Source organism: Copadichromis virginalis, linkage group LG14, assembly GCF_057382275.1.
Source record: "Copadichromis virginalis isolate Kocher_CV1m ecotype Utaka linkage group LG14, C_Virginalis_male_GT1.1, whole genome shotgun sequence".
Taxonomy (NCBI): domain Eukaryota; kingdom Metazoa; phylum Chordata; class Actinopteri; order Cichliformes; family Cichlidae; genus Copadichromis; species Copadichromis virginalis.
Genome location: NC_140631.1, coordinates 11,291,723 through 11,314,857, shown reverse-complemented (window position 1 = coordinate 11,314,857; position 23,135 = coordinate 11,291,723). Strand labels below are relative to the sequence as shown.

The following is a 23,135-nucleotide window of genomic DNA, read 5'->3' as shown; positions in this document are numbered from 1 at the left end:
TTGAAGACAACAAGAAATGGGGGAAGGGACGTTACATGTAAAAAAAAACCAAAAAAAAGACATCCACAAGTCACACACAAAGCAGGTGCTGTTTAAGAACAGGAACCGCCATGTTGGCTCAAAAAATAGCTCAGACACTTGTCACAGAGAAGTTTTTCATAACCTAAAAACTTCTTTTATCCATCATTTCGAACTGATCTATGAGTTGTTGTTACATACTGATGCATATAAGGCACAGTTTGTGAAACATACAAACTGCAGCTTGGTTGTAAATGTTTGATTCTTTGTGATTTACTGGAGTTAAATGTTGGTATTTTAATCATGCACATGGAAAATGATCAGAATGAGAAGTTTTACTGATCTAAGGATCTTTACAGTAGTGCATCATATGTTTTGCAAAGCCGCCCCAAACATCACTGTGAGCTGCTGTGAACGCCGCCATCTTCACTCGTCACACACTGCACACAAAACTGATTCCCATCAAAGATTCAGACTGTGTTTTCAGACTAAACAATGGCTACATGTAAGGGGGAGTTTAGGTGCAAACTAAAGAGCATGGAAAGATACGCTACACTGTAAATATGAGCTACTCATTCAAGCGGTGTGACGTTAGCTGCTGTCATTTGCAGTTTTTTGTGTTTTTGATCTGTAATGAATCAGAAAACAAGCAGAAGCATTTCTATTCAGTATACTTCTTCAGTTTGACTTCATTTTGAGGTTTAACCGTGAATTCATCTTTAAAAAAAAACACTTCCTGTGGGTGCAACGTGTGTGTGTCAGAACAAGAGAGAGAGAGAGAGAGAACCTGATCTACTTTGAAGCTTTTCGTCTTATTGAGCAGCATTTTGATGTAACTGAAATCTTCAAGTGGAAATATTCAAAAAGTTATAGTCTGTATATCAGAAAGCTCTAGAAAACAAAAACAGGCATCCTGAAGAAAATGCTCAGCATGGGTGTCCAGGCCGTGCTCGTCGTCGTCCTCCTCGGCGTTGCTACCACGAAAGCTCGCAAAGGTAACAGTCTGGCATTTGTTTTAATTCATATTTTAAAGTCATTGAGTCTCACTTAACTTCTCTGGATTTAGAAACATGAATTCTGTCAACAAACTAGGACATCTAAGAGCATTTCAAAGAAATTTCTACAATTTCCTGTATGTCAATGATATGCTTTAATGTCCACATACACTTTTTGACATTTATATACTTTTGTCTTTGCTATATTGAACACATTTATTGTGAGCAGACATGGCCTCTTTTGGTAAATGTTAAAGGATTTCTTTTAATAATAATTTAGAATGATGTGTATTCATGCAGGGAAAATTCACAATGTGCAAAAGATGAGCCAAGTTTAAGGAAAGTGTCTCACATCTCAGATTGTCCCTTTCTGTGTGAAAAGTATCTTAATATCTGTCCATGTTTTTTCAGGCGAAGTGGAATTCTGGAGGAGCAAAGTCAAACTGACCTGTCCAGTAGAGGGGAAGTGGTTTTACAAAAATGAAAAAGTCAATAATGAAAGTTATACCTATGAATTCACATATACGAGTAAAGGCCAATACAGATGTGTAGTCGACACTGAGCCAAATTCTAAATATTATTTCTATGTTGAAGGAAATGGTGAGTGAAAAAGAATCTTTTTCCTTTCCTCACTTGTGTTAGCTGTTCATGCTGCTCTAACACTTGATGTCTTTTACCTCCAGTGTGTGAGAACTGCTTTGAGCTCGATGGAAACACATTATTTATGGTGATTGTCGGGGACTTACTCCTGACAATAATTATGATGGTCATAGTCTACAGGTGCACTAAGAAGAAAAGCTCAGCTGGACCTCCTCAACCTTCCAAAGGTAAAAAGTGCACTTGGACAAATGAGTGACAGTCTACTAGTTTACCCTTTTGTCTTGGTTGAGTTAAAGGTTACCTCATGTCCTTTATACACCTTTAATTCTTGAGAAATTCTGTTATTATTGATATTACGAGCGTTAAGTTGTATTTACTCTGTCATCATCTTCCAGCACCTCCTCGATCGGGAGGCCGAGGTCCACCTGTCCCGTCTCCTGACTATGAGGTACGTACTGGATAATAAAAATTCTGTTTTACCTGGAATGTTAAATCCCCAATAATTCAGAAAGTATGGCTTTTATATTGTTGATGTTTTCATAGTTTTCATGGTTTCTCCATCTAACCACCCATTCATCCATCCAACCATCCATCCATTTTCTACCGTTTATCCGCTAGATGAACGGAGCAGGTTTAGCAGGGTATTCCAGATGTCCTTTTGCCTTTAATACTTTTCTGTTCCTTCCTGGGAATCCTGAGGTACACTCAGGCAACAAGAGATATTAATATATTACAGTTTGGGGGAAAGAAGAGAAAGAGAAAAAAAAATGCAGCCAAACTAATTAGTGATCTGAATTGGCAAATTGGCACTAAGTAAATAAAACTGAATTGTATTGAACTGAATTATTCATACTTTTTTTTATTTACCAGATGAAACAATTAATGTCCTGAAATGGTGTTTTCATGTTCTGTGAATTTTTTTTACTTTTCCACACATATTTTAATGTTGTTTTACATGATATTTAATGATGTGGTGCAAGGAGTGATAAAAATCAGAACATGTCATTTGATAAAAATCAAATCTGAATGACTAAAAAGATATTTTTAGCTTTGTTTGCACTAAATTCTTCCAGTTCCTTCATGTAACAAATAAGACTGTGTTAGACGATATTGGAACGAGACCAACGTTGCAATTAAATGGAATTGGATTAATTCCTGACCAGAGTTAATTAACTGTTTATCAACATAGAACATAGTTTACACTAAATATTAACACTAATTTGCCAAGATGTGATTCCAAAGCCTGCTATGAGCAGAGTCCAAACTTGCCCAAATATTTTATACTTTCCCTCAATTTTGAGAGAACTAGCAAGATGTAATACATGCAAAAGTGTTAGAAGAAGAGATTCCCCTAAATCAGCTACTCAGATATGTTGGGATTAAAGAGCGTGACTCCATTTTCACCTGGTTCATGGATCTGATGTAGTTCTTTAACCACTTGTTTTCTTGGGCTTTCTGGGTGGTTGATTAAAATCCCTCCCTCCCATAAATAAATAACATTATTTAAGCATATTGGACTATTTAACCACTTGGTGATGTGTACCTTAATCTGGCATCCTAAAGCAAAACATTTTATTGTTTGTTTTGTTTTTCTTGCAGGCACTGAACCCTCAAACTCGCGCCCAGGACACTTACTCCACGGTGGTCAACAGGATGGGGTAGAAGCACTTCAACTATCGACTCCGGGTCTCTGCACAAATGAAGGAAAACAATCACAAAAGACACACAAGAGTATCAGTCATGATCCGAGTAGCGTGCAGTGGCTTCTTCTGTTTTGAATTTGAAGGGTCACCTTAGCCAAAAGCCAACACAACAAATTTTCTCCGTTTCCCTTTGACTTACAAGCAGGTAGAGTTCAGGCGGAATTTGCATTGAGATTCAAAAGTTAAAGATATTTCATTTAAATATTATTTAGTATTATAGTATATAGTATTTAAATACATTTTTTTGTGAAAAAAGTTAAAATAACAGATTTTATCAATAGAAAACCATTTTCCAGTATATTTTGAGAATTGTTCAGTATAAAGGAGACGTTTGTGTCTGTCGTCAAGTGGTTTGGAAATGGTGAGTTGGTGCTGATTTTAAATGAATCAGTGATGATCTGCCTGTTTTCTAATGAAATGATAGTAGCATCGTGACATGATGAGTGCCTGAAAAGTAGCCTGCAAAAAGTGAGTAAAAAACCAAATGTAACATGAAACATGTCCAACAGAAAGAAAGCGTTAGCACTGACATTAACCTAATGAACATTACAAATTTGTATTTGTTGTCGTGAACTGTTAATGCCAACAATGCCCATTTGCAAAGATGCTACCACGAAGCACGTAGAATACATAAACTTATCTAAAATGACTGTTAGGGGTATATCAAACAACAAAATATTCAAACTGATATTGTAGACTAAATATCATCTTTCAATATTGTGAGCCATAAAAACAGTTGTCAGGCTAATGAATAAAGAAAGACGCCGTCGGAGGCAAAGTTAAAGAAATCAAATTTTTTTGTGCTTATTGTACAGGTTATTAGGTGTACACAGAAATGCAGTACAGCACTGCGACTGCAAGTTTGCTTTCTTGATGCCTGTAATATTCATGTTTTGCTTTTAAATATATTGTTTTGCTACCGTCATGAAGTTTTTAGTGTTAGTTAGTTGGTTAGTGGTGAGGGTGCACAGCAGCAAATAAATTTATTACTGTGTTGACATGGAATTGGATCACATCAGTCTGTTGAAGTGTGCCTGATAATGTGGATAGCCAAATATATGTGTTTATGGGCATTTGAGTATTTTGATCTTTTAATCTAAACATTGGCAGAAAGGGCTGTAATTTAGAGTGATAAAATCATATCAACTCAAATATACTTGCATGTCTTGTACATATATAAATAGAGTATATGCAGCATTTTAAGCTCTGACATGTAAAGAGAGCATCAGATATGTAACATGCTGCATGCACAGACCTTTGAGGCTTACTTCTTTGCTTCTTCTTTCATTACATTATAATGTGATAACCTTTTTGTTACTGTAATGGACAACGTGCGTCATTAATATAATAAACCACAGTGAACACTGCTCTCATGTATGTCTTTGTTCATGGTTGAAAACAGTACTGGGATGGTTCAGCAGATAGAACTGTAACCGATTCATGAAGCTGCCTCAAAGCCACAGCTCATATCCGTAGCACCCCAGCCCCCATCACACAGTCATCACCAGTATGCCTTCGTTTCTGCTGTGACAGTCGCACACATCACCGTCTCTGGAAACATCTCTGAAACATTTCGCAATGCATAAACATATTTTTGATAGTGTTAAAGACACAGTGGAAATATCACATCATGTCATGTTTTGGGTTCTGTGTGATTTTTTTTTTCCCAGCAGTGACGGAGCACAGCTGTACTGGTGGAAACAAAAGAGGGAAACACAACGTAATGTTTTATCTCCATGCAGATTATTAATGATTGATAAATCTGTTATACTGTAAGCATCTCAGAAGAGCAGTGTTTAGTGGAAACACACCCACACTTACTGCTCAGTTATCTTCATTTACATCTTCTGTATATTTGTGAGAGAAAGAAGCAAAGAAAATAGGAGGGTGGTGGTGGTGTGTTCTTCTCTCTTTGTTGAGTCAAACCGCTCCCACACACAGACCTACATCTGCTCATCTGTTAGTGTGCACGAGCACACACGTTCATGTTGGATGAGAGCGTGCATGTGCTCGAAGGTGTGTGAACATGCCAAGAGTCAGAAGTTGGTTTTGTGTGTGTGTGTGTGTGTGTGTGTGTGTGTGTGTGTGTGTGTGTGTGTGTGTGTGTGTGTGTGTGTGTGTAGATCAGGTTTGTGTTTCAGAGCTGAGCTGCTTAAAGCTCCATTGTTTGATCTCTTCTCCGGCTCCGGTAGAAAACAGTAGTTTGTAGCTTTGTCACAACAGAGTGAGGAAGAAGACGAGCTGCTATCAAAGATGTTAAGCTTTTAGATTATCTGACATGGGGACGCCTCTGAGTTTCTCTCCTCCTTAACTTTTGTGTTTCCTGCAACACTTTGTTACTATTTTAACCTTTCAATTCTCTTAACCCTTGTTGTGTAACTTTCTCTTCAGTGTAAAAATTTAACTGATTACAAGACTTACGCAACTCCACATTAATATGAACCCTTTGACTAACGTTATAGTATGTATTATAATTAGGTTCACATACATTTGCTTCTTTTAATTTCAATACATTTATGCCACACCTTTCATTACAAGCTATCCAGAGAGTAGATTTAATTTAATCTAAAACTATATAAAAACTAACATTGCATATTAATGTATTAACCATTAAAAATTACAATAATATATTAAAATGATCATAAATAATTCAACTAAGTGACGAATCTTACTTAGAGTTCCCTCCAAGGCCCTATACTTGTAATTGAGTATTTTAATGTGATTATTCACTTAATTATGCAATTTGAATGGTTAATTACTTATACAGTGAATCAATGCGGTAGTAGCATTGTACTGTTGTATCTGGTTGAGTTAGGGTTAGTATTTAATGGTCACTGTTTTCCTTTGGGTAATACAATATATCTGAGGGTTCATTCATCAAAGGTGCAGTTGTCTGTAAATACTAACGTTAATAATCGTTTTATTTTTAAACAAACCTTTGTTTAATTATGTAAACAAAGGTTAAAAGACAATTCATTGATGAGGTTTCCAAGGTAACATTTCTCTGTCTTAAACTTAAATATGTGCAAATGTTAAGGCTGCAAAACCAAATTTGCATGCATTTCATTAAAGACCCTTTAGCATTTAATGTTGTTGTTAGATCTTTTAGCATTCAGGCTAAAAAAAAAAAAGGAAAATGAAATCATACTGTTGATCAAAACCTCATGTAGGCCTCAATGTGTTTTGCAAGCAGAAGCTCTACTCAGTGGTTTTACATCAAACCATAAACTGTTTACAGAAAAACGATGAAGCCGCCCTTTGCTATCTGGACTCAGTATTAGTGTTTGGTTGCAACTATGGTGTTGACCGAATTTAGAAGAGAGAGTGAAATGCTAATGCTAAGTTACCTCTATAAACTGTACAAGTTCAACACACAGACACACTTACCATCTCAACAGGGTGAAATACTAGAATTTCAATCACCAGAGAGTAAGTGCCAACTTCTTGGATGGGATTTTTGTGAGATAATACCACTAAAATTAGTCCAACTGCACAAAGATGGTATAGTGACACAAATTAGCATAGTTAGGATACATCTGTCAGTGTCTGCACACCTGTCAAACTAAGCAGTCACGCCCATAACTAAAGGCTTTAAACCCAAGCAGTGTGTTTGAAAAATAGTAATAAAAAATGGCTCACCACACAGATATCAAATTTTGTCCCAGTTGTAAATAGCTGAATAGCTAAAGTTGTACATTTTAACATGTCTCTGAGGACTGACTCTCCTTTGGAGGCAACCACTCTACATAAAGAAAGAGAGGGAGCATTCTAGGACTGACAGATAGCTTAATGGTTATTGTACATTTGTTGTAACTTCTGTGGACATAAGAAGCTTTTCCAAAAAGAAAAAGGACCATGCTGGAACATGGTGAAATTAAGGTCTTCTTGTTTCTGTAGCATCACACACGAAAGTACCGCTGTCACATCCAAACACTCAGGCTGTAAAGAAGGGGGCTCATCAGCTAGCAAAGGTTTGAACAGGTGATGGAGAACAGGTTTACCTTTTGGGTGACATAAATGAGTTGAAGGGAAGTTATGAACTGTTTCTGAGAGACAAATAACACCAGGATCCTTTTCTTACAGTTGACAGCTGGTAACTGTGCAGGGGCGGGTCTAGCAAAGTTTTGCCAGGGGGGCCAGGTAGGGCATTAACAGGGAGAGGGGGGCACAAAGAAATACTTTTCTTTCTTATTCTCCTTTAAAATGTCTAGCTTTTAAAAAATAATTATCTGAATCTTACAACAAACGATTGATAGATTGATGCATATATACCATCAAAACAGTGTACATCACTGTCACAACAGCGTTTGTTTTCATTCAAAAGCTTTATGATTTTTCCTATAATGGTGGGCCGGTCTCCAGTCAAAATGCCCGGGCCAATTTTTTGTCCCAAACCAGCCCTGTATGCAGCTCATCTGCAGTCTGGTGTTACCTACATCTTCCTATTCAGAAGGCAGAATTTCCGAGTTCTGAGTACAATCGAAAGCACCACGACTGCAGTTTTTGTGTTGGATGTAAAAACCGCACATGACGCTGTGACGTAGGCTAGAATCATGGCAGCGGTCAACGACGGTCCAGGCGTGGGATTTCTCTCATGGAAATATGCACATTATTTTTTTTTCTATTGGTAGGTGGCACAGTGCACTTGTGGCAAGTAAGCAAGCTAGAAGACTGGCAGAGTTATGGAAGCAACACATTAACGCCTTGAGGTGACTTTTGTTGTGATTTGGCGCTATATAAATAAAATTGAATTGAATTGAATTGAATTAACATGAGAGCATGAGGGTGGGAATGGATGTTTGTGTCTGTGTGTGCCTGTATGTCTGTGTCTATATGTCAGGTTGGGTATCAGACGCCACCTCTCTGGGGACACCTCAGGCCCTCCAAGGTTTGGAGGCCTATCTCCACCCACCACCACTTCCCCTGCCGGTGGCGGACTCCCTCAGACATCGGTGCGTTGGTGGTTTCATTGTGTCTGGGGATGGGCGTCCAGGTACACACCGGCTCACTCCTTGGCGGCCACTTGTCGGGGCCTGGGGCTCGCTCGGGCCCCCTTTGGAGGTGGGGTGCCCCCGGCCTCTCGACCTGGGGCTCGGTCACTCAGGCGCAGCTGGGGGCCGGCGGAGCTCACGGGCGCGTCACTGCAACTCCCCCTGACTTCTGCTCCGCGGCTGCTGGGCGAGCCCTCATCTGGGACTCTCCTCAGTTCTTACTGGAACAGTGGCGCGGCTGCCCCTCTGTTGGTCTTCCATGGTCTCTTGTGTTCTGGGGGCCTCTAGATGTCTGGAGTTTTGATCTCCTCCATACCCGCTTCACACCCTGGAGGACAGGGCTGTGGCCCCCCCACACTCCCTAGCAGATCATTACATGGAGAAACCTTTGGAATGCAAGCATGCTGATCCACACAGGTATGCACACATGGGTATTCACAGACGCGGACTAAAGCTTTCTTGGCTGCTACCTCAAAGCACACTGTGCGCTGTCTATCTTGCGTGCTGCACAATATCGTTTATTATTTAGTAAATATTGATATCTATGGCTAGCTAGTTTATTGTGACGGTGCTTTGTTTTCTCTATTATTATGTTGCTCTTTGTTGTTTGCTGTCTCCTCTGTTTGTTTTTTTTGTTTGTTTTTTTGTTTTTTGTTTTTTTTCTCCATACAGGTGACCCAGGAGTTTTTTTGTTGTTTGTTTTTTTTCCTCTCTTCCCCCCCTTCTCACCGTCTCTTCTCCCCTTTGGTTTTCTTTCTTTCTCTCCCCCTCTTTCTCTCATTCATTCCCCCTGTCCTATTTATTAAAAAAAAAAAAAAAAAAAAAAATGACAAAGGATGAACTGAAGCTCTGCCATCACGTAATGTCGCATACTGCTGTTTCTGATGTCATTTAGAAGTTAAAAAAAAAAAAAAAAAAAAAAAAAAAATGAATTGAATTAACAAGAGAATTCTGAGTAAAACCAAAGTTACTTTCCCTAGTAACTCGTTACTTTGAAAGTAACGAGTAACTAGAAGTAACTGAGTTACTTTTGATAGAAGTAGCTAGTAATGTAACTAAGTTACTAATTTAATGTAACTTACCCAACACTGGTTATGAATGATTTGATATGTGGGTAAATTTAACATATTAATGCTTCATGCATGTTGAGAAAATAAATAAAGAAAAAAATATGTCTGCCTAGGCTTCAAACGTATCACTTAAATGAAACCACAGAAAAACTGGTTAAACATTAAATAGTGCTTTATTTTTTTACATTTACAAATAATTATATGTATATAGACATACTGGGGCTACTGGGGCTGTTTCAGATTTTTGTTTCACAATAACAGTTTAAAGAAATTAATAACCATATCTATCAAAACACAGAAATAATAAAAATAATGCAATAATGCCATCAGTCAAATTTATCTATAACTTTGTCGAATGTGTGAGATCTTTTGTTTTATTTTCTTTTTCTTTCTTTTTCTTTTCTTTATATTATCATATGCGCATTACTACAGACAATGTCAATATTTAATTTTTAAATGTCACAGTTATTCTCAATACATGGTTATGGTGACGCCATTACAATATAGGGTACTAAAAGGCACAGTATTAAGCTCTTTAGTACATTAGGATTGAAGTATAATATAGCAGTTACCTTAAAATTGTACCAAAGAAAAGTACTAGAGAAGTATTTACCACTAGCGATAGCAAGACAACGCAGTCAATTTTAGTTTTTCATTTTGGCACCAAGATAATCTCAGTTTTTGTATTCATAAACAAAAATAATACTATACGTAATATTCTGCCTCGATTCTGCCGGTATCTGAAATGCTGAGTTTACAAGCATGATGAAAATGAAGCTGGAAGAGACTTTACATTAGAAATGGGCATAAACCAAGCTAAACATAAACCCTGGAAACAGTTTTTCCCTCTGTCGGGGGCTGCTGTCGGATGTTTCAGATGTGAGGACTCATGGAACTTCAGTTTCCAGCGATGGACCCAGTGAGCATCCTTCCATTTATTTTCTGTGGACGAGTTCGTCATATGTATCTCTCTGGCCAGCTCTCCTCAGAGGCTGTTGCAGAAAAGGTGTCAGTTGCTGTGTTTTTATTAGTGGTATTTTCACATTTACAACGGGTGTTCGTGTTTCAGCTTACCTGGTAGTGGTCATTGGACGGTCCTCTGCTTTCAGAAACAAGATGCTGTCTGTCAGAGCCTGAGGACACATGAATTATTATTCACCAAGCTCATCTGCTGATGGCAATTTGAGTTAACAGTAATGATATTATTAATAATAATGGTTTTAGAGCATTTGTATGCATTATTTAAATGACTATAGTCTTTAATTGAGTAATTCTGAATTGTGGCTGAAGCACTAATGCCTGTTCTCTTCTTCAAATTCTTATTGTGCCCAATGTGGTGAACTAATTAAAATAATAGCACAACATCCTTAACCAATGACCACTCCTTAACAAAGACCAATCCTGCAGGGTGTTTAAAACATCTTCATCTGTTATTTACAGTGTTTTTCACATCCAGTAAAAGACAGATAAATAGTCTTTACTTTTACTCTTTCTGTTAGAGACGACGGGGCCGGTCCGAGTCTGAGAAGCGAGGAGATAGACACCCACTCCAATCACAATGGTGGCCACCACATTTCCTATGACCATGCCCACTGTGGACATTATGTCAAGCTCTACACAGTTGTCACAGCCTGCGAACACACACATACAATAAATATATGTATTCACAGAATGAAGCCAAGTAAAGCAAGTACAAAAGAGTATGCATACTATACAACATAAAATTTGAAAACTGAAGTTTTTTTCATCACATTTTACTACACAGTTGTTTATGCAGAACTTACTGCGAAACATCACGAAGATTTTTATACTTTCTCCAGTGTTTTTCGTGCAGATGTACTCCCTTGTTGACTCATCTTTATTTTTAAACGTTACTTCTGTAGCAGTATTATTGTCGGCAAACTTATACTCAGCAGGACAAGTCACCTTAATTCCCTCAGCGAGCTCAGTCACTTTTATCATGGGCTCTGGGACGTATGAAAAAAAAAACATTCAAATCGAACACATTAAACCTGCTGGTACTTCTATTGAACTGCTACTTGTACATTACTACATAGTTTCATGAAAAAAGTAGTAGTCTTCTTACCTTTGTCTTCACAGCTGACAAACACTGAAAGAGAAATTTGGAGGGAAATATGAAAACATTTCCTATAAATAAAAAACCAACATGCAACTCTGTAACAACAAAAGTTAAAATTACTGAACACAATGATTTTCATTTCATGTCAGTGTGGGGTAAAATGGTGTAGCGGGCCTACCTGTGAAGGTCCAAAGCAGCAGCAAACAGGAGACCAAAGCAAAGTGATTCTTCATTGTTCCTGTGAGTTCTGCTGCTGATAGAAGGAAACAGTTCAGTTCCCTGCAACTAAGAGTGAGCGAACTACAGAACAACAGGAAGTACGCCATTTTCTACTTCATGTCAACCATTTATTGGACTTACAGAGACAGATAATAGATGATGAAATACAACATTTAATGTGCTATTCAGAGGAAATCGTTTTAGTTGGCCAACAAACTCTGAAACCAGGTTTAATTTGTTTTATTCCTAAAATTCAAGCTTTACACATTATTAACTCTAAATTAAAATAACAATATCAACACTTAATATCAACACAACACAATATCAACTTTTAAATAAAAGCACTGACCACAAAATGAAGAACTGTGGGTCTCAGCCACCAAGCATCCAGTCTCTGTCTGTCAGAGTGTCTCAGTCTCTCTGTGCATGTGCATGAAACGGAAGTGAATGTGATTGGTTTATCTTCTGTCTCAGCAGGCTTTGTTGATTCCTACATCTGGAGGAGCCTGACTGTGACTTTGACATGTTCAGATGCACTTAGCTAATGATATTTATTACACTCTCACCAACACAAGCAACATTTTAAGTTGCAGTCGAGAATTTTGAACTTGTCACAACAAAAATCAGTTTGTGCAGTTTCAACACTAAAGCCTCACTGAACTGTTCACTCATTTCCTGTTTGATCACTAAACTTCATGTTTGTTGTATATGTAATAAGATTAAAATGTTGTGGGTATCGAAACTCCTTTTTTCCCCTACCCACGTGATTTTTTGTCATGGCAGCTTTCACATCTTACAAAACACACAAACAACAACCGGAGAAGAAAATTCCGCCTTATGGGAATGACTGATCAGCCTGTTGACAGTAATTGCTGCTTGGTGTACGCTTGCTCTGGGATATGTTCGTGCCGGTGGTGGTGAGCAGCTCTATCTGGTAAAACGAAGGCACAAACACAAGCGTGTGTGTTCAGATGAATATTTTAATTCCCCCGTGTGTTGTGAATGTTTTCTTTTCCCACTATGTGTGTGACAGACTGCATTTACTGTACAGAGCAGAAGAAAAACAGAGAGAAAGCAAATAGATGCTCCCACAACACAACTCGACTTCCTGTTTGATGAAAAGCCACAGGAACCTGTGACCCAGAGGTAACACCTGGCACACACACACACAGTTAAACCTAAAGAGCTAGATTATTCTTCTCCTGCACCTGCTACAGCTATAGAATACCCAATTACGTTTCCCCCAAATGCAACAGTGCCTTCTCCATCACACAACACTTATTGCTAGAACTATGCCAACAACACACGACTCTCATCGTAAACCGCTCTGCAGCGCCCCCTGGTGAGTGTTGATTGCAACCACAGCATTTTCCAGCTTTTGCCTCCACACAGTCTCCATATTATCTTTATTAGACATCTTCTTTTATACACATATACATATGCATACAAATATACAGTACATTGCATCTTAACATTTCCATGACCAAATACGTATTCTATAATTATGCACCATTTTATTCAGGTATCAGTGTTAGCATAGAACATTTAATGCATTCCAGTAATGCAACACAGAGGAGGGACATTATGAGCATGTTTACAGGAGATCATGTCGAAACAAACTGTAGGATGAGCGCTTCATTTGCAGTTCATACTGTTGAGACAACATGTCAGCAGTGTAAATACCGAGCACTTGGTAACAAACACACAGACAGTTTCCTTGTGTGGTTATGAAACTTGTGATCATGTCGATGCGGTCAGCAGAATGGTGTTAAACTCCACCAACAAGATCCTGGATCCTGTTCGTGTCAGTCCAGCCTGAGTTGTTGGTTGAGTGGCAGTTGCTCTGGGTTTCCTTCGGGATGGCTGGACTGTTTTTAAGTAGCATGCATGTACAGTATGTGTGTTACATTCAGGGACGTCAGAGCCAGATCTCCTCGCTGCTTGTGCTGTTCACCTTATAGATGTAGCCCACCATCGGATATCTGGCAAAACCTGGAAACATTAGGGGGGAAAGAAAGAACGCTAATGTTCCTTGATACAAAAACTTGTGTTAAAGTATTTTAAAAAGTGGAGAAAAAACTCAACAGGATCAGGAGTATTTCCCTGACCTCTGGCAGCATAGGCTAAAGATAGATCTTCCTCCTCCTCTTCCTCTTTCTTCTCCTCTCCCACGCTGTTCTGCTGGGCGGCCTCTCGGGCTACAAAAAGTGATACAGGAAAGATGGAGGATGCAGTAGTATGTAAGATGTTATCCTTTTTTTTGGTGGGGAAGCTGTGGTGAGATTTTTAAAATCAAGTTAAAGTGTATTCACATTACAGTAACATTACAGTAACATTTGGGATAGGCTCCAGGAAGTGGTTAGAAGGATGGATAGAAACTGATACAACTGTCACACCCAGCTAGATACTTGCTGTAGCTAACAGGCTAAACGGAATCAGAAATACAAGTAAAATGGCTAAAATGCTAAAACATTCCATTGAAGCTTACAAATTAACATACTATCAACTATTTATTTAACCTATTAAAAGCAGTCTGTAAAAACCAAACATGTAACAATGCATTTCTTGGAGGGGGCTGATGTGCTGCAGTACTTCCTAACCAATCACAGTGTATGCTAAGCTAAATTTATGTTAAGCTAAGCTAGGTTTAGCTACCACACGACATAAATAATAAATAATAAAATAAAATAATCAAAATAACTTGCCAAACCGAAAAATAACTTACAAAGAATTCAATTAAATTTGCATCTCTGTGTGTGTGCGCACTCTAGATAAAAACAAAACAAAAAAAGTTAAGACAGATAAGTCTAGGTAAAGATATTGATTCACTAACGTTTTTCTTGACCTTCTGTTTGCTTTACTGACAGATAAGCAGGTGATTGTTCTGGCGAAGAACCAGACTGACTGGAAACCCAGAGAAACAGGTTTCAATAGACACATCTCAGAAGTAAAGTCTGGTTGTAATCCTTTCTCTAACTGTGAGCAAAAAAGAGAACACATTTTACACCAAGATTGTCAGATAACATTGTCCTGCTTCTTCCGTCAAAAGGTTTTTGCACCTGATTATCGGACACTCAAAGATATAAGTGAGTGATTTATTGTTAAAGTGTTGTATTCTTAAACTGTTAGCACGGTCAGATTCTGTGCTGCGGTTAAACTGTGGTAAATGTACCTTTCTTTAAAGTGCTGAGGTCGTTGAGCTGCATGTTTGAAGGCAGGGACATGTTCTCTCTGGGGATGAGGGTCTTATCAGTTTTATCCGGCTTCAGATTGGCTGACTCGCTGTGTGGAAGATATCAAACTTGGATTAGAGATGGTATTGATCTGTAGGATGCACATAAAGTATTCTTAAGAGCAGAGAAATGCTTTCAGCAGTGTTTTCAGTCCGCTAATGCGCTGAGGTGGAAATTATTAAGGGAGATGTGAAATATGGATGCGCTGGAATACAGAGATGGTGTCGGTGTGGTGTCAATCAAACGTTGAAGATTTAGAAAGAATAATGGCAATGACTGCTGAGATTTCCACTTTTTTGTGCTGTAACATCACAAGTCTGCCCTCCTTGCTTACCTCTTCTTGGTCATCACAATCTCCACTGTATCCTCTGTAACATCAAACGGGGATGTGTGTTAGTCTGCTGAAGAATACCTTAAGAATACATGCTGCAATCAAATTTTCCAGCTTGTTTCTCCACTGCATGCATGCACACTTGAGTCTCACCAATAGACTTGCTCTTGTTTTTTTGCATGAGGCAGAGAACTATCAGGCTGAGGATGAGCAGAGCCATAAAGGCCATGGCTCCTCCGGTCACGATTCCCAGCATGGGCACCTCCACACGAGACTGCAGGAACTCTGGAGACAGAAAGTGGAGAGTTTAAAGGAATAATTCCACATGTTGGGTTTTTTTTTCACTTTTTCTTTTAGTGATCTCATAATTGCATGGTAAACAGTAAACTAAGGCCAAGAGATGTGCTGTAGAGGTCCCGATGACTGTATTATCATCACATGTAGTTTCTGAAGTCATGGTAGATTTGTCTCACCTGCCAGTGTGAGGTTGCTTTGCGCCGTTCCCACGCTGTTGCTGGCATTCAGCGAGACATTTCCTGATAGACTGCTGAGCGTGACTCTCAGCGTGTGATTGGTCAGCCAGGGGTAGCTTCGTGAGTCCAGAATGAGGAAGTCAGAGGTATTGGCCACCAACTGGCCGGACTGGTCAACAAAGGTGATCGTGGCAGGTGGATTTGACCGCACCAAGGCGAAGAGGACCAGGGAGAGTCCGGGGTCTGAGGTTTCACTATAGTGGGCATTCACCCTGAGGATTTCTGGCTGGACTGAGACACAGAGAAAGAGAAATTCAGCATTTCGTCAAATGCATCAGGTGAAGACACATGGGCCCACATACTCACACTGTACATTGAGCGTGACCGTGGCGTTGTAGCTCTCGCCTGTCCTGGGGTTTGATGCGACACACACCAGTTCCCTGTCCCACTTTCTGGCCCTCAAAGAGAAGGTGCTGTTGTGATTGGACCCCGGTCTCATCACCTCAGAATCCTCTTGTGATGTCATGACTAGACGGCCACGGTTTGGCGATGGATCTCTCTGCTGCTCACCGTTCAAATACCAGGTCAGCATGGGAGGGGCGTGGGGGTCCCAGCCATCTGAATGGCAGTTGAACCGGTGTGTCACATTCTCCTGCAGCGTCACACCTCCCCCGTGCCATCCGTCAATTTTAGGAATGGGCTCAATTGCACCTATAGGTACAAGAGTAGCACTAATATATTATGGTTCATTCATCCATCCAACCATCCATCCTCGTCACATGACTCCATGTGAAAGAACTTTGCAGGCTGGTAGATTCAAACACAAAATCTTCTTGCTGTGAGGCAACAGTGCTAACCACCAATGATTGTGCTGCCAGTCTAATTTTATTTATTTATTTATTTTCATCATCGTCATCTTGGTCTTTTGAAACCACGTGATCAAATATGATATCCCAGTTATAGCTTCCATCTTTTATATAAAGTCTGTATATCAATGACACCTGTCAGCTATGACTAAACTGGAGTCAAGATCATAATTAGTACGACAGATATAATCAGGACTGAAGCTGCCATGTTTCTTACCTGTCCAGGACAGGGCCAGTGTGTGAAGGAACACGACGGCCGAGCCCGACGTCCACCTTCCCAGACACACACACTCCATAATGGCCCAACAGAGCACTACACACACTCGCACATCTACCTGCAGAGACAAGAAATCACATATATTTTTTAAATCAAGAACTTGCTGCGCATTGTTATTAATGCGAAACATAATATGGTAGCACAGTGCTGAAAGATCATCCCAAATGAATCGCAACCTCCATCTATGCAGATCAGTTTGGTTCTACAAGAGCAAATGAGGCCAGTTCAAGAAAAGGCAGGGATATGGTTTTTGTGATGCAAATTCAACATTTGAATAAGGCAGATGTTCTCACTCATCAACTCCACTGTCACTGGAATCAAGCTGTTACATTGTTCACAGCTGGATTTCTCACACGTAGAACACAACACAGTTCTCACTTTCGGCTAGAGTGACAGAGTTCAGGAGGCAGGAGATATGATGCCCCCTCTAGTGCACAAATCCACTTTTTTACTTTTTTACACCGGATCAGTCCAACCTCACCTGGACCGTGTACCAGTGAGCATAGGTTTATAGTTTAATATACTGTTGTTCTAAGCCTGACATTTTCATTCTCATGTAAATGAGAATAAATAAATTTATTTTTTTAAAACAGCTTTAAGGAAAAACTCCAGTAAATATGTATGAAAATTGTAGGTAGCCTTTTGTGCCTCTAGAGGGAGCTGTCAGAAGTCTGATTATTGCCTCCAGCAGTGTCTTTCCAGTCTGTGGCCCTGCTCCTTGTCTCTTCTTAAGACTAACAGCTCAAGGATTCAGTAGGACCTACAAGAATACCACCCAGCTCTTGATGGTCAAATTGCATTGTGGGTAAGGTGGGCAACATGTTGTGCAAAGCTTCACTGTAGGTTTAATATATATGTATATATAAAGCAGTTGACGGGAAACTTTGAATGCAATGCAGTCTCTACACAGGCACTGACAGGCCCATCATTCTTTAGTATCTTGTCAAATATAGGGTATGTACCATGTACCCCATCACTACAATGCAAAACACTGACAGGCGGCTGGGATCAGTACACGCAATAGCAGAGAAGGAGGAATATCTAGTGTTTGCTTTCCTGCTGTATAGGTCATGTGATCTGTGGGAGAAACCTGGAGGAGAGCAGGAACTGAGGCACCTAAGAAACACACACACAATCCAACATGTATGAGGACAACCAAGAAAATTCTTAGCTGGGCTCATATATGCGCAAGATAGCATCGTACAGATGTTTGCAGCCAGGTGGAAGAGATGCTTTGCACTGACAAGCGTAGGAATCTGATCGCCAGCAAGATGCTATATATTACAGTGCAGGTCTACACACATGCACACACACATTATGCACTCTCTTAGGCTGCATGCAGTGCAGCTGTGTGCGCTTAAATACACAGCAAAAGTCCTCTATAACACACAGTATTACCTCAGCCCTTTCTGCAGATGCTGCTGCGATTCAGCCTGCTGGAGCTCCATGGCAGCAGAGGAGGAGGAGAGGAAAGGATGGCGATGACAGCGGAGAGATGAGAGGCAGCCCTCCCTGACTCAGTTGCTTTCCCATCTGCGTGCACTCATACACTTACACACATACACGCACACACACAAACACACACACACACAGGGATCTCTGCAGGATACGGCAACCTCCAGTAGCAGCTTTCACTAGCTGGCTGGCTGACGCAGGCAGTCACAGTGTCGCCACTCGGAGGAGAGGAGAGCAGAAGGGAGGGGAGGGTGGGAGAATAGGAGAAAGAAGAATGATGTAGAGAGAGAAGCGTAGTAAGGAAGAAGAGAGCGGGCACAGAGTCATGAGGGAAGAAAGAGAAAGTGATGGTATGGGGGAGGAGACAAGGATGCAGCGTCGAGTAAAGCCAGAAAACTGTCAGTTCCTAGGGATTAACACATCATTTCCTGTCATCCATCACCCAGTTCCATCATTAGGCATGTTAAAGTGAACCCATGTTCTACAAACACAGACACATGACAAGTCAGCGCTCGGATACCACCGACTGAAAAGCCTCTGCAGTGCAGCTGCACAGATCAGAGCAGCAGCATGCAGAGCACTGCAGCCAGAAGGCAGACAAAAGAAACAAGCTCATACAGTAGGGGGCTATGTTTCCATTGTGTCATCAACCTGTGACTTATAATGAGAACTTATTCATCTTAAGGGTACAGCAGCCTAATTCTCAGTAAAGAAGTCACTGATTTAATTGTGCAGCTGTTATTCATTCAGTGGAAACGCCTCTCTGTGTGCTCTTTTCTCCAGTTCAGTCATCTGTGTGATTGCATAGTAGAGGGTTAGGAAACATTTAGAGGTTAGGAAACATTTAGAGTTTAGGACTATCGTGGCTCAAGAGTTGGGTGTTTGTCTTGTAATCAGAAGGTTCCCGGCTCGGACAGCCTCCGTCATTGTGTCCTTGGCCAAGACGCTTCACCTACCGCCTACTGGTGATGGCCAGAGGGGCCGATGGCGCAATATGGCAGCCTCGCTTCTGTCAGTCTGCCCCAGGGCAGCTGTGGCTACAACTTTAGCTTGCTTCCACCAGTGTGTGAATGTGAATGAATAGTGGTATTGTAAAGGGGTTTGAGGGGTCCTGAAAAGCACTATATAAATGCAATCCATTATTATTATTATTAATATAAACAGAACGTTTCAGTGTGTACAGACAGCTGTGTAAACCGTGTCAACACACTTCTACACTCACCCAGCTGACAAGACTGCTTAGTGAAACGCACCATTCACCTGGACGCCATTAATAAAAGGAATGTGCTCGGTTACTTCACAAGCATAATCAAACAGACAGACCTACAACAAGTCTGATCTGCATTACCTGTCAAAGTGACGATTTTTGCGCTTTGTCTTATGTATTTGCTTCTCTCTTGAAACCTGTAGGTTTCTGTTTATTTCCAGGCTGCAGTGATATGACATCATTAGCAATTTCCAAGACTTCAAATGAGCCGTTGTCAAACTGAAGGCAGGATGTCTTATTGCACATATTTCAGTATTGGAATAACTTGAAGATCTTATAGTGTCATCACTCAAATATCTAATCCTGTTTGCTTTAGTTATTATTCAGGTAATTAGTTCTTGAGCTGACAATTTGATTGGCATTCTCGTTTGGTAAACTGGCATTTGATGTAGTCCGTAAAGACAGCTGTTTAAAAATAAATGCTGAGGACTTACAAGTCAGTTCCATGGACTTCTGCAAGATTCCATCCAACCATTGATTCTCTGACGCTTATCTAGGTTTGGATCATGGGGGTAGAAGTCTGAGCAGAGAAGCCCACACTTTCCTCACCCCAGCCATCTCATCCAGCTGGAATAACAAGCCAAGCCAGTTGAGAGATATAATCTCTCCAGTCCTGGGTCTGGGGCTTCCTCTCAGTAAGATATGCCCAGAATGCCTCACCTAGGAGGCATCCATGAGATATATTAGTGGAGTTCGATGTGGAAGAACATCAACTCTATTCTGAGTCCCTCTTGAATGACTCTAAGCTGAAACCCCGGCCACTCTTCGAAGGAAATTAATTTCTGCTGCTTGTATCTGCAAACTCACCCAGAGCTCATGACCATAGGTGATGACAGGAACGTAGACCAACTGGTATTTTGACAGTTTTGTTTTTATGCTCAGCTCTCGTTTCAATATAACATATCAGTTCAGCATCCACATTATTGCGGACGCCGCCCCTATCAGTCTGTCAAAGCAACTCCCCCCCCCCCCCATTATACCCTGAGGGACCTAGTCAAATAACTTGTCCAGGTCCACAGAAACACATGTAGACTTGCTGGACAAACTCCCACACACCCTCAAATATTCTTGAGAGGATAAAGAACTGGTCCGGTGTTCCAAGACCAACCCAGGGGCCCTGCCACTGTGCAGTAACCACATCAGTGATGGGTGAGTCATCCCCTTCCTCCCCAGACTCTGCTTTAATGATAGAAGGCGTGACTATAGGATTGAGGAGGTCCTCAAAGTGTTCTTTCCACCACTTGACTAAATCCTCAGTTGAGGTCAGCAGCATCCCACCACTCTAAATAGTGTGTGTGTGGAATACCAGTTTCAATTGAGGTCAATCAAAAGTCTTGTTCCACGGTCTCACTGAAATCCCTTCAACAACTGACAAAACTGACAGAAATTTGGAACTAGCAGATCTCTTAATAGGGTTGAGTAGCTTTTGCAATTAAGGCCTTGGTAAGGGAGGAGACCAAGAACCCCATCGTCCCTTTGACACAGCTTCAGCCCTCAGCAGCCCAAAGACACAGTGGTGAAGATGGCTGTCTCAGTTACACTTAATCAGCTGCATATGGAGGAGTAGGCCTCTCTTGGATAAAAATAGACAGTCTACTTTGTGCTAGAGCCAAACTGCACTGCTCTGCTAATGCCCTCCCTACAGTGAAGCACAATGGCGGCATCAAGCTGTGAGGAGTAACAGGGATGTCCTTGAGGAACAAGAACTATGTAGTGCATGAAAAATATTAGTAGGAAGAAACTGAGTGTGCAGCCTACACTAGAGTGTCTTCAAACCTTGTCTGGTCATGTCAATGTTTGGCCAAATCACTCTTGACCCTACAGTCACGATGTTGTAATTCGGGCACAAGAAATTTCACTTGATTCACAAGTTTCGTGCGAGCAGGTACAACAAAGACACACTGGTCAACCTTTTTAAATTATTTCTTTATTTATATATATTTATTTATTCATCTCAGTTTGGTTGATATTCTTTTTAATCATTGTTGTTGCACTTTAGTATTTTTGTACTCAACAAAAAAGAAAAATAAAAACAACAAAAAAGTAGACAAAAAAAGAACCAATAGAAAACAAAATGAACCTAAGAAACAGGAGTGGAGCAGAGAGCTGGCTTGCTGGGATGGAGAGAGAAGATGGAAGTCAGGGATGGAAGAGTTGATACACAAATTAAAATAAAACAAAAAAGAGGAAAGATCATTCTGATCAGGCAGATGTGTGCGATTCAGCTCAGTGCTGTGCTTTCCATTCCAGTGTGCTCCCCCTCGACCTTTACATACAGCTCTGGAACTGGACACAACGCAAACAACAAGAGGAACTTCTGGAGTTGCGTCTCTTGTCCAGCCAATGGGACGAGAGATGCATCTTCCATCCCCATTATTTCCCTTTTCCATACTCAATCCTTTCCCCTTCAGTTCTTGATTTTGGCTTGGTGTAAACAATGAGGAAAAAAACAAAAATAACAGGAGGTCAGATCTGAAAGAGGAACGACTGAGATCTGGAGGAAACTCTCGAGTTAGATTGGAAGGTTCTGTCCAATTAAAACACGGTTTGGAAGGAACAGCATGCACATCAGCTTCCCTGTTCACATCTGTGTGTACACTTTGTTTTAGAGATACAACTGCTAAGAAGGAACCGCGGGCCTGAATAAAAGCGAATGTCAGTAAACAGGAAGTGACATGCTGCAAATGGAAAGCGCAAGCGCTGCATGACACCACCTACAGTTCTCGGGCGTATATAGCGTACAATATGGAGACCAGCGCAGCAATGTTCTGCGGCGTCTCCCTTGTACAAGCACACAAGTGGAGCTCGATTGTTTTGCGCCGCAGTCCACTTGCTGGCCCAATATTGAGTATTGATTTATGAGAGGATAGATACAGAACAAACCAAATTTGAAAAACAAAGAGGAAGAAAAGGGAGGTGCAGTCCTCTGCTGTGGTCCCCAGTGTGCTGCAGGGCACGCACCTTGGGAGACTAGCGTAAAGGTGGGCGTACCCTCCCAGCTCAGCTCTGACCACACCTTTCCTTTTTTTTTGGAGAATCCAAATAATTCATTCCTATGGTTACCTCCTTATACATTTTCCCTTTTACAGTTCGGAGGGATGTCCAGGTGTATCCAAACTGTTCATGCAGCCATCACCTCCACCCGGGGTTAGAGTGAAACAAAATCACAAATGAATCCAAAAGAGGGGAACGTGTGGGGGTGAGCCGCAGCTGCAGTGTCCTCCTTGGTGGTAACATTGTTAGCCTGGGAGGAGGGGGCCAAGTCTGTAAGGCGCCGTCTGATCAGAAGCCGACATAGTAAAAGATGGCGGGGAGGATCACAGCAGACTGGTAGGTAGGGCAGCAAGAGGGAGAAATAGAAGTGGGTTTGTCCGTGACCACACTTGTGATGTTTCTTTTTTGGATGATATGTCAGCTATTTTACAAGATATTCCCTCATTTTTTTGTCTTTTTTGTAGTTTGTTTTGTTTTTCCTTTAAGAGCATCAAGTCAAGTAGCACCCGAACCAACCCAGACAAAAGCCCGAAAGCCTGACCCTGTAAAGCCTGCCACAACTA

At 40.7% G+C, this 23,135-nt stretch overlaps 3 protein-coding genes across 4 annotated transcripts; 1 reads left to right on the top strand and 2 right to left on the bottom strand.

Annotated features, from left to right (window-relative positions):
- The first annotated feature begins 790 nt into the window (after window positions 1–790).
- LOC146693537 (T-cell surface glycoprotein CD3 epsilon chain-like) lies at window positions 791–4,683 on the top strand. Its single transcript, XM_085479334.1, has 5 exons — window positions 791–1,013; window positions 1,425–1,613; window positions 1,697–1,840; window positions 2,009–2,061; window positions 3,213–4,683. The coding sequence occupies exons 1-5, from the start codon at window positions 941–943 to the stop codon at window positions 3,273–3,275; spliced, it is 522 nt and encodes a 173-aa protein (XP_085335460.1). The 5' UTR covers window positions 791–940; the 3' UTR covers window positions 3,276–4,683.
- A 4,848-nt stretch (window positions 4,684–9,531) lies between these two features.
- On the bottom strand, window positions 9,532–12,174 carry LOC146693536 (uncharacterized). Of its 2 annotated transcripts, none has more exons than XM_085479333.1 (7): window positions 12,026–12,174; window positions 11,636–11,710; window positions 11,464–11,487; window positions 11,162–11,344; window positions 10,859–11,008; window positions 10,452–10,510; window positions 9,532–10,369 (listed from the first exon to the last, which is right to left on the bottom strand). In XM_085479333.1, exons 2-7 carry the CDS (start codon window positions 11,688–11,690, stop codon window positions 10,313–10,315), a joined length of 528 nt encoding a protein of 175 aa, XP_085335459.1. In that variant the 5' UTR covers window positions 11,691–11,710; window positions 12,026–12,174; the 3' UTR covers window positions 9,532–10,312. The 2 variants fall into 2 exon arrangements, with proteins under 2 accessions (XP_085335459.1, XP_085335458.1); XM_085479332.1 differs by having other exon boundaries at window positions 11,636–11,707; window positions 12,026–12,172.
- Window positions 12,175–12,638: 464 nt separating this feature from the next.
- tmem25 (transmembrane protein 25) lies at window positions 12,639–18,493 on the bottom strand. The gene is made up of 9 exons (XM_085479331.1): window positions 18,255–18,493; window positions 16,797–16,914; window positions 16,080–16,424; window positions 15,714–16,004; window positions 15,394–15,525; window positions 15,244–15,277; window positions 14,849–14,958; window positions 13,785–13,874; window positions 12,639–13,668 (listed from the first exon to the last, which is right to left on the bottom strand). Exons 2-9 carry the CDS (start codon window positions 16,873–16,875, stop codon window positions 13,595–13,597), a joined length of 1,155 nt encoding a protein of 384 aa, XP_085335457.1. The 5' UTR covers window positions 16,876–16,914; window positions 18,255–18,493; the 3' UTR covers window positions 12,639–13,594.
- Window positions 18,494–23,135: the final 4,642 nt, after the last annotated feature.

Coding starts and splice junctions, on each gene's coding strand:
- LOC146693537 (XM_085479334.1), top strand. CDS start 941: ATGCTCAGCATGGGTGTCCAGGCCGTGCTCGTCGTCGTCCTCCTCGGC. Junction 1,014..1,424: donor TACCACGAAAGCTCGCAAAG/GTAACAGTCTGG, acceptor ATGTTTTTTCAG/GCGAAGTGGAATTCTGGAGG. Junction 2,062..3,212: donor TCCCGTCTCCTGACTATGAG/GTACGTACTGGA, acceptor TTTTTCTTGCAG/GCACTGAACCCTCAAACTCG.
- LOC146693536 (XM_085479333.1), bottom strand. CDS start 11,690: ATGAAGAATCACTTTGCTTTGGTCTCCTGTTTGCTGCTGCTTTGGACC. Junction 11,488..11,635: donor GCTGCTTTGGACCTTCACAG/GTAGGCCCGCTA, acceptor TTTCTCTTTCAG/TGTTTGTCAGCTGTGAAGAC. Junction 11,009..11,161: donor AATCTTCGTGATGTTTCGCA/GTAAGTTCTGCA, acceptor GTGTGTTCGCAG/GCTGTGACAACTGTGTAGAG.
- tmem25 (XM_085479331.1), bottom strand. CDS start 16,875: ATGGAGTGTGTGTGTCTGGGAAGGTGGACGTCGGGCTCGGCCGTCGTG. Junction 14,959..15,243: donor ATTGTGATGACCAAGAAGAG/GTAAGCAAGGAG, acceptor TCTTCCACACAG/CGAGTCAGCCAATCTGAAGC. Junction 13,875..14,848: donor CCTCAGCACTTTAAAGAAAG/GTACATTTACCA, acceptor CACTTTTTGTAG/CCCGAGAGGCCGCCCAGCAG.